Genomic DNA, 17,614 nt, shown 5'->3' with positions numbered 1-17,614 from the left:
TGGTTCCAAATTCCCTGCACTTTCCACTGCACAATTATATTTTCTTAAGAGAAAAAAGTTATACTTTAAAATAATACAGAATAGATTAAGTCATCAAAGAAATAAATTAATGCTTGTCTTCTTCTTCCTCCAATCACTTTGTTCCATCACCACCCCAAAAAAGCCCTAACGCCAGATGTGCCAGGTAAAGTAATAAAGGACTCAAGGGAACAATTATATATGATCTGGAGAATTTTATTTGTGTTTTATAACAACTCTCAGCCTAGAAAGCACAAATCACATATACAGGGTATCCTAAACATCATAGTGCAGTTTTTAGTTATTAAAGTTTAAAACTGCATTAAGTTGTAATAATATTGGAGTTTCTTGGTGAGATGGAGGGACAGAGGGAAAAAACAATCTTGTGTTCCTCAAACAATCAAAAAATGACTATATATATGTAAAATGGCTTACCCTGAAATAAGTTATGTAAAATAAAACCACATTTTTCATAGAACTGAAAAAATACAATAGATAGAATTAATTATAAAAACATCAGACACATATACATGTCTAGAACTGTGATTTCATTGGTTCAGGGAACTGAAAATATAAAAACTGTCCCTCCTAAGGCAGTCTGACTGGCACTTCTGAGTAACTTAAGAGAGCTCCCTGGGACAATGAAAGGTGAAGTGATTTGCCCGTGTTATACCACATATATGTGTCTGAAAGAATTTGAATCCAGATCTTCCTAACCCCAAGGCCAGATCTCTATTTACTCTACTGCACTACCTCTCAGATCACTGTAAGAATAAAGGGATGAACGCACAAGTGTATATGGGTATGTGTATTTATGATTCAACAGAAATGAGTGAGAGACCCAAAAGGAAGCATCACTTTGATTTTAAGTTTGGAAACTCTGTAAGAACACACACACATGTGTATGTATGTATCCATACATATATGCATACATACACCTATACACACACTGTAGTCTGATTTGTATTTTCCCCTACTAAGCTCCTTGAAGACAAAGACTGTGCCATTTTTCAGTTTATACTTAGCACCAAGAATAAGGCCTCACACTCATCTGTAAAATAAGGGGATTGGACTGAATAGTCTTTCATGTTTATATATATCTAAAAAGTTCATGATTCTAAGACACAGTCTGCCAGAAAACACAGAATCAAAAAATTTCAGAATTGTAAAGGATCTTGGCAGCCATTTGGATTCATTCATGCCTGAAAAAGAATTCCTTCTATACCAAGTCCAAAAAATGTTCAATCAGCTGGTCTTTAAGATGTCCAAAGAAGGGAATCTACTGTTTCCCAAGGCAGGCCATTTCACTTTGAGATAGACATATTTCTTATGGCATCAGGCTTAAATTTGCCACCTTGCCATGATCAGTCACTGCTCTAAGTTCTACCTTTTGCACTGGGGCCCAGCAGGACATGTCAAATCTTTCTCTTTTAAGACAACCCTTCAAACACTTGAAGACATCTCACATTTTCCATGACTCTCCTATTCACTATATTAACTGCCCTCAGCTACTTTAACTGACCTTTGGAAGAGGACACAAAGCCCCTCACCAGTATGGCTCCCAGGTGCTGGACCATCTTCACCTCACCAATATCCTTCCTGAATTGTGATGCCCAGACCTGAACAAAGAACTCCATATGTAGAATATTACACTTAACTGGGTGGCATGCTTATAAATATTTATTTAATTGAATTATCAAGTAAAATAACAATAGTTTTCACCATTGGCACTCACTAAATTTAAGATCTGTGGGCAGACTGGTCACTTTCCAATGCAACTGGTCCTCATCTCTACCTCCTAGCTTCCTTTAAGTTTCAGCTAAAGTGTCAAATGTACGTGAAGCCTATCCCAAGCAGCCTTCATTCTAGTGTTTTCTCTCTGTTGATTATCTCCAATATATCCAATATATTTCTTGTTTGTACATAGTTGCTTACATGTTGTCTCTGCCATTAGATTGTGAATTCCATGAGAATAGGGATTATCTATTGCCTTTATTTGTATTCCTAATGCTTAGAACAGTGCTTGACCCACAGTAGGTGTTTAGTAAAAATTTACTGACTGACTGACTTCTCTGAAGGTTATTGAAAACAACATCCCACAAATGTAACTTCTTTGTCAATCTTTCCATATTTCATGAACATGCTAACACATCACATTTCAGGCTAAGACTGAAGGAGCTAGGGACTTGACAGGCAACTCATTGCACAACTTCATTAAAATTCATTGAAATTTTGAGATTTGCAGCCTTAATACCCTCTTCTATTATCTGCTGATTTATTCTGTAGTCAACAAGGCAGTTTCACTGCTGTTTTCTTTGTTCTGCTTGTCATAATCTCTTTGTAATAATGTTCTTCAGTGAGAACAAGACCGTGGAAATTTTCCACTTTCTAACATATTTTTCTGATAGATCTCTAGTTTAGGGATTTGTTGTTGTTATTATTGTTTTAAGTCTTATAGAAACATTTTAGAAGTAAAAATGCCATGTAAATGGAATAATGTAATTGATTAGGTTTAGTTCCAAAGACATAAATTTTAAAGAACACGAATTCAAAACAGAAATGGTGAGTAGGTCTCTTTTCACCTCCTTTTTATTTTGTTTTAGTTGCACTAGATTTCATTGTAAAAACTAAAGAACTTACTCAATTTCAAGAAAACAAAATTTGACATTAAAGAAAACTCATCAACTATATTGAACCATAGCCCCAGAAAATAGCAGGAAAGAAGAAAGGAAGAAAAGAAAAAGGAGAGAGGCAAGGAGGGAGGAAGGAAGGAAGGAAGGAAGGAAGGAAGGAAGGAAGGAAGGAAGGAAAATTAACATATATATATAGAGAGAGAGAGAACTTTAAGGTTTGCAAAGCTCTTCATATATATCATCTCATTTGAAATCAGTAACTAAAAAATAACTCTCAGTCATGTATCATTACCCAATTCTTATCTTTACATATACCATTAAAGACTTGTAATAATTTAAAGAAAAGATATAAAAATTTAAATTTTAATTCTTTTAATCACTGGTAAGACCCAGACTTGGGAGCCTCTAGTGCGTGGGATTCTTAACCCAGGTTCTGTGAACTTTTTTAATACATATTTGGCAACCATAGTATTTTAATATAATTGATTTCCTATGTAATCTCATGTATTTTATTTTATACTTTCAAAAATAATATTCTGAGAAAAGGTCCAGATGCTTCACCAACTGCCAAAGGAGTCTATGAAAGAAAAAAGTTAAGAACCCCTGCTCTAATGAGTAGGTAATAAGATTCTGTGACAAGAAAACTGGATTCTCTTGAGCTCTTCCTCATATCTATTTTTGCTCAAACTTAGAATAAAGCCATCAGATCCAGAGGAGAGAAATTATGAATATTTACAAGCCAGGATGTCTAAATAGTTTTTCTCTCTAAAATTGTATTTTCTATTTTCAATTTAGCTGAGCTTCATACATTTCCAAACCCAAGTTCACCTCTTAAACCTATCAGCTTGACAGACCAGCAGTATGTATGTTTTCATAATGCCTTTGTTTACAAGAGCTGTCCATACAATGAAACAGTCTGTTTGGGGATTTCTATTGCATTCTTGCTGGCTAAAGGACTAAGTAAGCTTAGAAGCATACCAACTGATACCCTTTCCTTTTAGAAAAATAGTTCAACTAGAACATGAATGTTACTTCATGAGGAACTCTCACTAATAGTCATCCTAAGAGAAAAGGGATTCTGCTTGAAAATAATCTTCCTATAATAAGCAAGGATGTGAGAAGTCCAAGAGGGTTTGCATAAGAAATGGCTGAAATGCTCCCATCACTGTTGAGTACCCTCCCATGCCAGGACTCTTTATTTGAACTTGTTTTCAGCTTGTTCTTCCTGACTTCTCAGTCAAACCTTCTGCCTCTTTCTTTCCAGAACTGTCACATTCTTTTTTCTCTCATTTATATTTTGAAAATGCAATCATTACCTGAGCCACATTTCCAGGCTGCCATCAGTGAGAGTGTTGAATGCTGGTATGATTACAGAAGTGAAGGTGCCATCTCTCATTTGTGATACATTCCCTAGTCAACTCTCTTCAAAGGAACCAGGGTTGAGCTGTCCAATTGGTGCTTTATAAAGTTTATAATTGCTTTTTCCTTCCAATACCCCTTTAGGAGACTGGTGAGGATTGAGTCACATCATTTCTTCTAGAAATGAGGGGCAGCTAGGCAGCGCATTGAATAGAGCACCGGCCCTGAAGTCAGGAGGACCCGAGTTCAAATCTGGCCTCAGACCAAACACTTGACACGTACTAGCTGTGTGACCTTGGGCAAGTCACTTAACCCCAATTGCCTTACCAAAACAAAAAGGAAAAAATAACATTTCTTCTAGAAATGAGCATGAATGTGCTTTATTCCCTAAGTGGAAACTTAGATGGGTAAGTCTAGCTATAGATCTGAAAGTAGGATATTAAAGCTGTATTTTTTTAAAACTAATTTCTGAAGCAATCTACATTTCATTAGGCACACAAATGCCACCCTCTCTGAAAAGTTCAATAAAAATCAGCAGCACCAAGTGACCAAATTGGGCATGAGGAAAGAACGACTTTTTGCTGCCTACCTTGAGGTAGTGGGTGAGGAAGGAGATTCCTTTGTATACCCAAAGGTTAGAATTTATAGTACAAATTTTAATGATTATCCAAAGTTAGAATAATTACCAACCATATAAACGGTGTCTTTTTGATGTGGTGAGGATTTTTTTTTAAATTATATACTAGTGAAATTACTTTGTTGAAAATAAATAGTACCAAATACAGTGTGGCTTTTACAAATATCTGTTTTTTTATGTCTAAATGATGTTTTTCTCTCTTCCGTGGAAAACATGCATAAAATAATACGCTTTAATGGTCTACTGAATCACAGGGACACAAATCTAGCCCTGGAAAGGCTCTCAAAGGTCATATAATCAAATTTCTTTATTTTACCAATGAAGAAACTGAGGTCCAAGGAAGGTAAATGACTTATCCAAGGTGACACAGTGATAAGTTTCAAAGAAGTAAACCATATGACTCCAGACTCAATGTTTCTTACATAGCACTATGACCTGAAGGTCACAACAACTGAAATGAGACTGAGTATATATAATGTGCAGCGATGCATACCTAAAGAAAAAATAATGGCAAGAAATAAGCTGGATATACCAGGGTAAAGTTGCAGTAGCAGTTATGCTGGATTTAGAGTCAAAGGACCTAGGTTTAAATCTCAGCATGCTATTTGCTAGATGTGCAACCTCAGGAAAGTCACTTAACCTCTGGGGGCCTTCACTTTCTCATCTCTGAAAAGAGGGCGATGGACCAAACAGATTCTGAGCTCCCTCTCAGTTATAAATCTATTATTCTATGACTCTACAAAGGACTGTGGGCCAGCAAAAAAACTGAATTATCAGGCCCAGGGTAATGGAAAATTAATTACAAATAGCAATAGCATGTTCTCCCTATATCAGTCTGCCTAAAGGTAGGCAGCAATAAGCCTCTGCATTACCTCATTAATGAAGCCTAAGGTAGTGTGGGTTCCACAAAAATCCAGGAGCCCAATAGCCAATGCTGGTTAGAAATTTCCTTGTGACGCCTTTCATCTTTTCAGCACTTTCTGACCATAAACTATATAACTGAACTTTGTTCTCCTAGATCAAGCATGTTCATATTTTACCACCATTATAAAAAACATGAAAAATAGTAAATCAAAGAACCTTGCCAAAAGATGAAGGGATCCAACTGATGGCTTGACCTTCTCAGACATCAACACCTGCTCTAAACCTCTAACCCATTCTATATGCATCTTCTTGTTTACATCATATCTCCCCTACTGGAATATAAACTCCTTAGGGTAAGTATAATTTTTGCTTTCTTTTATTCCCAGTACTTAGCCCAATTAAAATGAATGTTGATGTATTGCACTAGAAGGCAGAAAAGGGGCCAACTCACATTAGTAGTGGAAGTTTCAGAAATTCCTTACATCAGTGAAATCACAGATCCAGTTTCTATCCACTTACTCCATGTTGTCAATGTGTAAGTGAGGATCAAATGAGAAAGTGAATTATAAAGCAAATTAAAAATATTACCAAGTGAATTACATAAAATACAAATTATAAAACATATATAAAATATAAAAAGTGAAATATAAAATATTATAAAAACAAAACATATCAATAAAACTTTGAAAATTAAGCTAAAGCACTTTTCAAACCTTAAAAGTACTTTACAACTCTTAGATAGTATATATAGGCAGTTCTCTAAGACTAAAGTTATACAGCAGGTGCCAGTCTCTATATGAAGAGGGAATTTCCTCCCCTGACATTTCCATGCCAAGGAAATCTCAAGTCCAGACCACAAACAAGCAATTGTTATTATGCATCCTGAATAAGTAAAGTAAGTACATTGACCAGCTAGGCTTAAGCTCTCTCAAATTATAGTAACATAGAACTTTGGAAGGACCACTTTGGAAGGAACTTAGAAGTTATCTACTCTAACCCCTTCCTCAGGAGTTCTTAGTCTTTTGGGGCAGCCTGGTATAGCCTAATTTTACTGTAGTCTGTTACTTCAATTCATAATTGAAGGAAATATTAAATGTTATTTATATATTAGTGGAAATAAAGATGTCACTTTCCCCATAAAAGTTCACAGACACCTTGAAATCTATTCACCTACCCTTTGAGAGTCCATGGACCCCAGGTTAAGAACCTTTGCCTTTCTTGAAGGACATATCCCCCCTCACAACATCCTAATCAGTGGTCATCCAGCTCCTATTTGGAGTCTTCTGGTAACTGGGAATTCATTAACTGTTTTGTCAGTTCACTCTATTTTCAGGTATCTCGAGTTTAGGGGAAGTTGCTCCTTAGACTGAGACAAAATTTGTCTCCATACAATATATATCAACAGGTTCTATTCCAAACCTTTAGAGCTCAGGAGAATAAATCCAATATGGAATATTACAACACTTCAAACAGTTGAAAACTAGTTCAATCAACCAAACATCTTTCAAGTCCTCTCACCATCCTTAGTTGCATTCTTTGGTATAAACTTCACTTTGTCAGTGACTCTACTAAAATGTGGTGGTTAGAACTGAACACAATATTTCATATATGGTCTGATTAAGGTATAGTACAAAAGGACTATCATCTCCCTCATTCTAATTTAATCTAAGATCACATTGTCTTTGTTAGCCATCATGTCAAACCAATGTCTCCTCTTCCCTCTACAACACCTCCCCAATTGTAAACTCCCATGTCATTTTTCATCTTTCAATCTCTGACACTTAGGATAAAGGTTCAATCATAGTAGATATTAATGTTTGTTGCAGACATGAATTGACTTGAGTCTGCAATCCACTAAACCCCCTTGTCTTCCACAGGAATTGTTTCCTAGACATGTCTTCCACAGGCTGCACTGCCGCAGTATTTCCATATTAAAAAAGGAATCTGCACAACATACCCAAGAAGTAGTCATCTAGCCTCCACTGGAAGACCCATCAAGTAGGGGGAACCTATTCTTTTCCAAAGTATCCTATTCCACTCTGGGATAGGCCTCACTGTTAGAGAGGTTTGTTTTTTCTTGACATCAAGCCTAAAAGTGCCTCTATGCAATTCTACTCAATGCTTTTAGTTCTAGCTTATAAGAATAAGCACAAAAAAATCTTATCCCTCTTCCACGATACCCTGTCAAGTATTTGAACACCAAGCATGACTCCCTCTCCTCTACCATCTTCCCTAAAGTCTCCTTGCTGCCAGTCTATACATCCCCAATCCCTTCAACTGATGAATCAATTAATCAATACTTGTTAAGCAACTCCTGTGTGCCAGGCACTGTGCTGAGGGCTGGATCCTTATACATCATGGACTCAAGGCCTTTGCCAGCCTAGTTTACCTCCACTAGATGCTCCTACTTTATTAATGTTCTTCCTGAATTATGATGCACAGAAATGAAAAAGTAGTCTATGTATGAATCAGACAAAGTGCTGAGGGGCTATCACACTCATATATGTGTGAGTGTGAAAGTAAATTATAAAATATTACAATGATGAATAAGGCAGCAGAAGTAGGTAGTTGACACAGTAGATAGAAAGCTAGGCATGGAGTTAGGAAGACTTGAGTTCAAATCTAGTCTCAGATACTTACTAGCTATATGACTTTGGGCAAGTCGCTGAACTTCTATTTGCCTCAGTTTCCTCATCTAAAAAATGGGGATAATAATAGCATCTCTACCTCTCAGGTTTGTTGTGAGGATTAAATGTGAAAACATCTGTAAAGCACTTATCACAGTGCTTGGCAAAGAGATGCTACATAAATCTAGATAAACAGGTATCATATATATATAAATTGATATATATAGCTATATATCATTTATGATATATATCACATATGCTTATATATATACATATATCAATGTAAACCAAGATTACATTAACTTTTTTAGCTGATGATTCATAATTAATCTTCTTAAACAACTTATCTGCAATTTGTGTCACTGTTGAGTGAACACTAACCCCTTCCCCTACACAAAAGGTTAACTATTTAAAAAAATATTTTGATTACTATATTTCAATATAATTGGTTTTCTTCATAATCTTACGCATTTTATCTTTCACATTTAAGAAAATTATTCTGAGGAGAGTCAAAAGTGTCCATGACATAAACAAAAGCTTGAGAAGCTCTCCTCTAGATTCTCTTTTCATATTTGGTTTCAATGACATAAAACCCTCATGGCAGTCCTCCCACTTCTCTAACCACTTCTTCTAATCTCTTCTCCTAATTCCCTAATTATTTGTTCCCCAAAGCTGTTTTCAATCATCCTAACTTTTCCCTCATATGCTCCATTGATGTTTTTTGTTCTCATAGATTTAACTGTGGCTTTACATAGAACTCCTGAATATACATATAAATCTATCCAAACCTCCAACCTCTCTCTAGCTCCAGTCCAGAATCTCCATCAACTTGATGTTCATACCTGCATATACTAGAAATATTACTACTAATCATCATCATAGTAATAATAATGCTGAGCATTTATATAGTGTTCTAATGGCTACAAAGTGCTTTGCATTTTACAGATAAGGAAACAATCTGAGTGACATTAAATGACTTACACAAGGTCACACAACTAGTAAATGTCTATAACAAGATTTGAACTAGATCTTCCTGACTCTAAGTCCAGTACCGTACCTACTACACCATATCACTGCTGATTCTTTGTGCAACTCAAGTTCAAGAGACTACCTCCAAATGCGATTCAATTTCTAAATGTCCAAAACCAAACTCATGTTTTACCCTAAACTGGCCCTTTATCCTAATTTTTGTACTAATGTGTACATGTTATTACCATTTTCTTATGTTGCTAGGCTACAAATCTCTAAGTCATTTAACTGTTCTCACTTCACCAATTAGATATTGTCAATGGCCAAGTCAGTCTTGGTAATCCTAACCTTTGCAATATCTTTGCAAATCCTTTTTGCAATCACAAAATCTTTGCAATGTCTCTTACATCTATCCCTTCTCTATTTCAACCAATGCCACTCTTCATTCATTTCTTCATTACTTTGTACTCAGTTTATTGAAATTACCTTTTAACTGCCTCTAGTTTCTCCCCATTCCAACTCATCCTACACAGTGAAGTTTACACCAGAGCAATCTTTGGAATGTATATTTTTCATTACATCACTCTATTCCTCAAAAGCATGGCTCCTCGCTGCCCAATGAATTGACTCTAAATACTGTTTTATAGTATTGACAAGGCCCTCTATAATCAGGTTTCAGCCTATGGGAAACAGTAAGCAGCAAATATTAAGAGAAATTATATCTGGTCCAAAAGTTAGTTAATAGTTAACCTTTTAACCTTGAACAAGTAGCTAAAAAGTTCTTAATTTCCTCATCTATAAACTGAAAAGATTGTACCAGATGAAAAATCTATTATACTACTTTCCAACTCATATCAAATAGTATTCCTTTCACAAGTTTTATGATCATGTCAAATAAGACTATTTTTCATTCCCAAAAGTTAGCCTACCCATTTCATACCATCATGCATTGTCACGACACCTTTTATTCTTGAGACAAACTAACACATTCCCCAATGACCACCTGTTCAAATACTATCCATCTTTTAAGGACCAGATTTATTACCACTTTCTCTATATATTTTCCATTATCAACAAATCCTTAATTTGTAATGGATCTCTCATAGCTTTTTTGTACCTTTCTTAAGTGTTTATATTACCTTACTTTGTATTGCATGTATATTCATGTCTTATCTTGCTGAGAGCAGGTATTCTATATCGCGCATCTTTGTATAACTCAAACTGTTTTAATATTTAATAGATAAATAAGAAAAGTCTAATGAATTAAACTGCTGGTTTTGCCCTATTCATCAAGTACATAACCTGGCATACCAGAAAAGCCTGGATAACAAATTTCCAAACAAAAAATAGACACTTATTTCCTGACATCTTTAGATTTATTCAAAGAAGTCTGTTGATCTAAATTCTATTTTATGACTAATAGCACTGGACTTGAAAATTCTTGAGAATGATATGGAAGATACGCCTTCTCTACATGTTGTTTGCATGTATGTATATGTGTGTGTGTGTGTGTGTGACATAAGAGGTGGTATTCATATATTAAAATATATAAAGCCACCAGAAGAGTAAGGGGGAGCTATGAGGGTGGCAAAGGAATCCAAAATTATGCAATGCAAAATCAAGTTAAAGGAACTAGGAATGTTTAATAATCTGAATATTTTTATTTTAGAAAAGGTTTATAAAGAAACATGTTTCTAGCATTTAAGTGGTTGTCATCTTGAAGAGGGATGAGTTCTGTGCTCGACTCCAGAAAGCAAATCTAGGAGCAATAGGTACAGAGAGGCAGACTAGTTCAATAAACTAAAAACTTCATAATAGTTGGAGCTTTCCCAAAATGGAATGGGATGTCTCTGTAAATAGTGAGTTCTCTGTGACTAGAGTTCTTCAAGTACAAGCTGAAACACCATTTGCTTAAAATACCACAGAGGGAATTCATGCTTCAGGTATGGGCTAGAACAGATGTCCCTTCATGGTTTAGGATTCTATGATTCTACAAGTTTTCTTTTGTTGTTTTTTTTTTCCTAGTATACTAATAAATCTGTACCTGGTGCATCCCATTTCTCTCAAAATCAATGGCAAATATTTCAAATTGAGCTAGCAGAAGTCAAGAGGGCACTGTACATCCAAACCCACCTTGGAACCAAACATGAAGCCTAGAGCAGAAGAAAGATAGCTGATGTACCTAATGGAAGAACCTAGGAAGCATATGTTCAGTTCATATGTCCTCAGCAAACATTTATTAAGCAAGTACTACACGGCAAGCACTGCTCTCCAAGTAAACATCAGAAACATGACAAGAATATTTTTCACATTTAATCTCAAGACTCTGCAGTCTATTATTTGGTCTTTATTCCTCTGGAATTTTCTATTGTTTGTTATAGATCACTGGCTTTAAGAATTATAGATTCCTTGGCTCCCTTTATAGCTATTCTGGCCTCTGGGCATTTCTAAACTACAAAATATTCCTTACTCTATCATTAGCAATTCTACAGCCGTCAAGAGTTATACAGTATCTTGAAGTATAAAAACTAACTTACCCATGCCAAGCTCTTAGATTTTCCATTAGTGCAGGAATTATTGGGCTAAATCCATATGGGACCCTGAGACCCATAAAATGCACAGGAGAAGCATCCCTAAAATTTCATTTTCATACAGTTTGGAGCTGGTTCCTTTCCAATCTGCTGAGTGACAAACAGAACAATTTCTCTTCTTGATTCCTTGATACCACTCTTATTTTCAAGGCTGAAAAAGATGGCTACCACTTCCCAAAAGGCAACTTCCACAGACCTGTCTCTCAATGCAATTCTTCCAGGCATTCAGCATTTTAAAATATGCCTCCATGTTCATTACTGCCATATATGAAATCATGTATGTGTACTCCATAACATGCTGACAGAGAAAGTCTGTTCAGTCGAAATTCCTTCCTTCTCTGCTCCTGTTCTTTGAGAGTGGGACTGAGGAAAAAATAGACTTTTATTTCTATTTTGCTTACCCTGAGACATGCAGCATCAGCAGTATGTAGAAGACGAAGAAGAGGTTGTGAGTATACCAGAAGATGTCATAATTAGAAACCCTGAAAAACAAATGTTTGAATTTAGTGCTACTGCATATATTCTACTCCACCTAAAAGACATATGCATGGTTCTATAAATATAACACCTTTTAAGATGCCTAAGAATAGAGTGAATCCTAGATTTAATCTATTAGTATAAAAGTGTGGCTAATGCATTCAACAGCACAGAGAAACTGAAATCAATTACAACTTATGGTTTATCTACTTAAAGCCATCCAGGATATTACAACATTAAGTATAAATGTAACTAACATAAATGCTGCTGTTGGGTGTGATGATAATGTAGGAGGAAGGAATTAGAAATTGAGACTGCTGATTAATTCAGTATACCTACTTTTTATCTGCTCACATGCTTGCTGTCTTTTCTTTTTCCCTAGTTTATAATGATTTTTTTTAACTGTGTAGCATATTCAGTTGTTTTAGTTGTGTCTGACTCTTCATGACCCCATTTGGGTTTTCTTCTCAAAGATAGTGGAATGGTTTGCCATTTCCTTCTCCAGCTTATTTTACATATGAGGAAACTGTAGCAAAAAGGGTTAAATGAATTGCCCAGGGTCACACATCTAGTATGTGCCTAAGACTAGATTTGAACTCAGGTCTTCCTGACTCTAGGCCTGGCACTCTACCCACTATGCCCCCTTGATACTCATACTCTTTAACATAGCCAATGAAATTACAGTGACATTTTATGTCAAAGAGGAAATTATAAAATTAGCAGGTTATTAATTTTTTTTCACATTACACAAAGTGAGAACAACAGGCCCTAGAGCCAAAGGATATATCCTAAGGCATGTTTGGATTAAATTACAAAACAAATGAACACAAAAGGGAACATTCTAGAATCAATTTGCCTAACTATATATCAGAATGCAACCCACCTTTCTCCATCTTGTCCACAAAAATATCATATGACACTTTGCCAAACAGCCATCTCATTTCTAGATGGCCTAAGTTTATAGCATTTCCCTGATATTCTGGTCTAATGATGCCACCAAAAATTTAAAAAAAAAGGAAATATGGCTATATGGGCATAGCTGTCTTACTGAACCTATGCCAGCTACTAGTTATCACCCCTTCAATTTTTAATTCCAATTTTAAATGGCATAAGAAATTTAATAATGTGTTCTATATTTGAGGAGGGAGAGAGTTCCAGGCATGGAGGATAACCAATGAAAATTTTTGGAGTTGAGAAATGAAGTGTCTTGTTCAAAAGAAGTAGGGAGGCCAATGTTGCTAGATCCAAAAGTATGTGGAGTAAAGCAAAGTGTGAGAAGACTGGAAAAGTAGAAAGGGGAAGATTCTGAAGGGCTTTAAAAGCCAATCAATCAGGACATTATATTTGATGTTAGAGGCAAGAGGGAACCACTTACTGAGCAGGGGACTGTGGGAAGGAGTGGGGAAAGGTTAACAGTCAAATTTGCACCTTTGCAAGATCAGTTTGACAGTTGAGTGGAAGTTGGATCACCTTGGGGAAAGCCTTGAGTCAAGGAGGCCAACCAATAGGCTGTTGCAACAGTCTAAGCATGAGGTCATGAGGGCCTTCACAAAGATGGTAGCAGTGTCGTAGAAGGGGGCATATATGAGAGTTGTTACAAAGGTAAAAACAACAAGATGACAACTGATTAGATATCTAGGGTGAGGGAGAGAGGAGACAAAGGATCATACCTAATTTGAAGGCCTGGTTGATGATAATAGGGAAGTAAGGAAGAACTATGATCTAGCACAATTTTTAGATCTTTAGGATATATATCAACTGGGCCTAAATGCGTAAAGAAGCAGCTCTCACAAGGAAAAGAGTGTAAGCTTGAGAATCAGAAGACCAGGGGTCAAATCCTGCCTCTGGTACTTACTAGCTATGTGCCCTTAACTCACTTAACATTCATCATAATGATATGTTCCCTCATCATAAAACAAGGAGGCTGAACTGAGTACCTCTGAGATTCCTTCCTGCTCTAGCTCTCTGATTCTATGAGTCATGATTAACTGTGTATTCTTTGACTCTGTCTATCTTTGGCTTCATTTTCCTGTTAACCTTTTTGTTATTCCCTTAAGCCTGAAGACTGTCCATCTCAGCAGAGAAGCCAGGAGCAAAATAGGAAAACAAGTAATAATAATTTCTCTTTGTCATCTGTTAACATTATATATTATACACCAAGGAGTGGGTCTATGCCTTCCTTGTTCTTTGCATATATCATAAAGTCTTTTTTTTAGGCTTTAACCATTCTTCTACCAAACACTAACTTAACTCAGATTTTATTAGCCTTCTTGTATTTACATTTTTCTAGCAAGAAATAAGAAAGAAAGCTTCTTCATGAATTACTCAGATTTTCCTCTAGATTCATAACATGCCAGGGATAGACATTTAATAATAACTTCCATTTATGCAGCAGTTTCAAGTTTGCAAAACACTTTACACGCATAGTATTATTTAACACTTGCAACAACCTTATGACTAAGTGTTATTATTATTCCCATTTTATAGATTAAAAAAAAGATCAGAGAAGTTAAGTGATTTGCCTAGGGCAACACAGCTAGAACCTGTCTGAAGTAGGATTTAAACTCAGGTTCTCCTGATCCCAAATCCAGTGCTACATCCACTACTAATGGTATTCACCATTGTAAAGGGACTAGATTGTTAAGCAATTAAGGTTTCCAACCTTAGTTACTATCTCAGTCAATTTACAAGCATCTATTAAGCACCTACTATGTTCCAGACACTGTGCTAAGTGTTAGGGATACAAAGAAAGTCAAAAACAGTCCCTGCTCTCAAGGAGCTCATAATTATATGGAAGAGACAACACGCCAATAACTATGTACAAACAAGTTATGTATAAGATTAACTGAAGAGAATCTCCAAAGGGCAATTGAGAACCAGAACTCCAACTTTTCAGGCAGGGCATAGAAGAGAATCTAGTTATACAGACTCCTGATCTCATGCTCATTCCATTCATAAAATCATAGAGAAACTTATAATATGAAAGGAACTCAGAAAATCAAAGTGATTCTAGTTCGAATGGTACCTGAACAGGAAGCACGTCTACAAAATTCCCAGTAAGGGGTCATCCCTCTTCCAATTCAAGGCCTTCAGTGATGGGGAATGTATGACTTTTTTTTTCCATTTTTGATGATTCTAATTTTTAGTTTTCTTTTCATTGAGTTGAAATCTGTCTTTCTACAACTTCTACCCACTGCTCCTATCACTCCCATCTCTGGTCAACTTAAAACAAATCTAATATCATCCCCACATAAAACCTCTTCAAAAATTCTAAAACTGCTATCAAGCTCTCCCTAAACTTTTTCTTCTACATTGAATCCAAATTTATCTAGGTCAGCATTAATATGAATAATGAATCCCCTGAAGTGGTCACATATATTTGAATTTGCACTACTCAAAGTCATAATTATATAAAATATTATAATTGTTTCTATCCAAACAGAAATATACAGTGTGAATTTGAATAATGCAACCACTTTGGAAAATTCTTCATTCATACTAATTGTGATCTAGCTATATAGTATAGTTCCTAGTTCCCTCACTGTTCTATGTTGTCCGCTGAGCATTGCATCTTATCCATATCCTTCCTAAAAGGTGGTACCCAGAACTGAAAGCAGTGTTCTAGGCATGGCCTGAAAGGAGCAGAGTACAAGAAGATGATCGTCTACCATTCATCCTCATTAATAATGTTCTATTAAAATTAACTTACAATCACGTTCATTTTTTTAGTTGCCATATCACACCTACTCATATTGAGTTTGAAGCCCTTTCCTCACCAAATACATACGTATGTATATATGTACATATATTTGTATGTGTATATATAAAATAGCTTTTTTAATTCATAAGAACTATTGTGCATCTATACCTTCCCAATCCTAAAATTAGGCAATTGTTTTTTTCTCAAACCCAAGACTAAGACTTTACACTTAACTCTATTAAATTCATTTTATTACATTCAACTGATTATCCTAGTCTGTAAAAGTATTTTTGGATCTCTTTTTTTCTCTTTTTTTAAAATTAATTAATTTATTTTTAGTTTTCAACATTCAATTCCATAAGCTTTTGAATTTTAAATTTTCTCCCCCTCCCTCCTTACCTCACTCCCTAAGACAATGTGCAATCTGATATAGGCTGTACATATAATTCCTATTAAACATTTTCACATTAGTCATGTAGTAAAAAGAATTAGAACCAATAGGAGTAACCACAAGAAAGGAGAAACAAAATAAAACAGAAGAAAAAGAGAGAGCAAATAGTAAGCTTTGACCTGCATTCAGACTCCAAAGTTCTTTCTCTGGATGTGGATAGCACTTTCCATCATGAATGTTTTTAAAATTCTCTTGTATCATTGTATTACTGAGAAAAGCTAAGTCTATCAAAGTTAGTCATCACACAATGTGGCTGTTACTGTGTACAATGTTCTCCTGGTTCTGCTCACTTCACTCAGCATCAGTCTATATAAGTCTTCTCAAGTTTTTCTGAAGTCTACTTGTTCATCATTTCTTGTAGCACAATAGTATTTCATTGCATTCATATACCACAACTTATTCAGCCATTCCCCAACTAATGGGCATCCCTTCAATTTCCAATTCTTTGCCACCACAGAAAGAGCTGCTATAAATATTTTTGTACATGTGAGTCCTTTACCCATTTTTATGATCTTTTGGGATATAGCCCTAGAAGTGCTATTGCTAGGTCACAGGGTATGCACATTTTTATAGCCCTTTGGGCATAGTTTGGATCCCAATTCTTGAGGCCAACATGAAAATCACATCATCAAGCCAATTCAAGTCAACTATGAATGCTAAATTTCCCAGTATTTTGTGATCAGTAAATTTGATAAACATGGAATCTATGCCTTCATCACATTATTGACAAAACTATTGAACAGAACAAGGCTAAGGAAAGTTTCCTGGATGTGGGCTCTTAACCTGGGGTCAATAAACCCTCACAGATTTAAGGAAATCTTTGAATTTGAATGGGAAAAACATTACATTTTTATTTTCACTAACATCTAAATGAAATTCTGCATTTTCTTCATTTATGTATAACTATTACTCTAATTAGAAAGAGCACATAGGCTTCACCAGTCAAAATGACATGTCACACATACATAGACATACACACACAGACACACACACACACACACACACACACACACGTTAAGAATCTCTCCGTTAGGTCAACACATTAATTAGTCAGTACTTCTGGGACATGTCATTCAACCATTTCCAAGGCCAACTAAACTACATTAATGTATGTTGTACATTTTTTTCATTCTTTGAAAAATTGCATCAAAAGAGATCCTGTCAAATACAATGACAAATTTTAGGAAGACTACAAATACAGCATATCCCTGATCTGCTAATCAGATAAAGGAAGGAAGGAAGGAAGGAGGGAAGGAGGGAAGGAGGGAAGGAGGGAAGGAGGGAAGGA

At 35.7% G+C, this 17,614-nt stretch overlaps 1 protein-coding gene across 2 annotated transcripts in view; it reads right to left on the bottom strand.

The window, feature by feature from the left end:
• Nucleotides 1-17,614, bottom strand: part of NOX4 (NADPH oxidase 4) — a 223,993-nt gene that overhangs the window by 147,363 nt on the left and 59,016 nt on the right. For both annotated transcript variants that reach the window (XM_027848190.1, XM_027848191.1), the window contains one exon: nt 12,100-12,180. In XM_027848190.1, coding sequence (XP_027703991.1) covers nt 12,100-12,180 — 81 coding nt within the window. The remainder of the gene's footprint in view (nt 1-12,099; nt 12,181-17,614) is intronic.

The sequence above is a fragment of the Vombatus ursinus genome, unplaced genomic scaffold (genome assembly GCF_900497805.2).
Source record: "Vombatus ursinus unplaced genomic scaffold, bare-nosed wombat genome assembly UNPS02005659.1, whole genome shotgun sequence".
Lineage (NCBI taxonomy): Eukaryota > Metazoa > Chordata > Mammalia > Diprotodontia > Vombatidae > Vombatus > Vombatus ursinus.
Note: the sequence above shows the minus strand (reverse complement) of the source record. Positions and strands in the feature narration are given on the sequence as shown.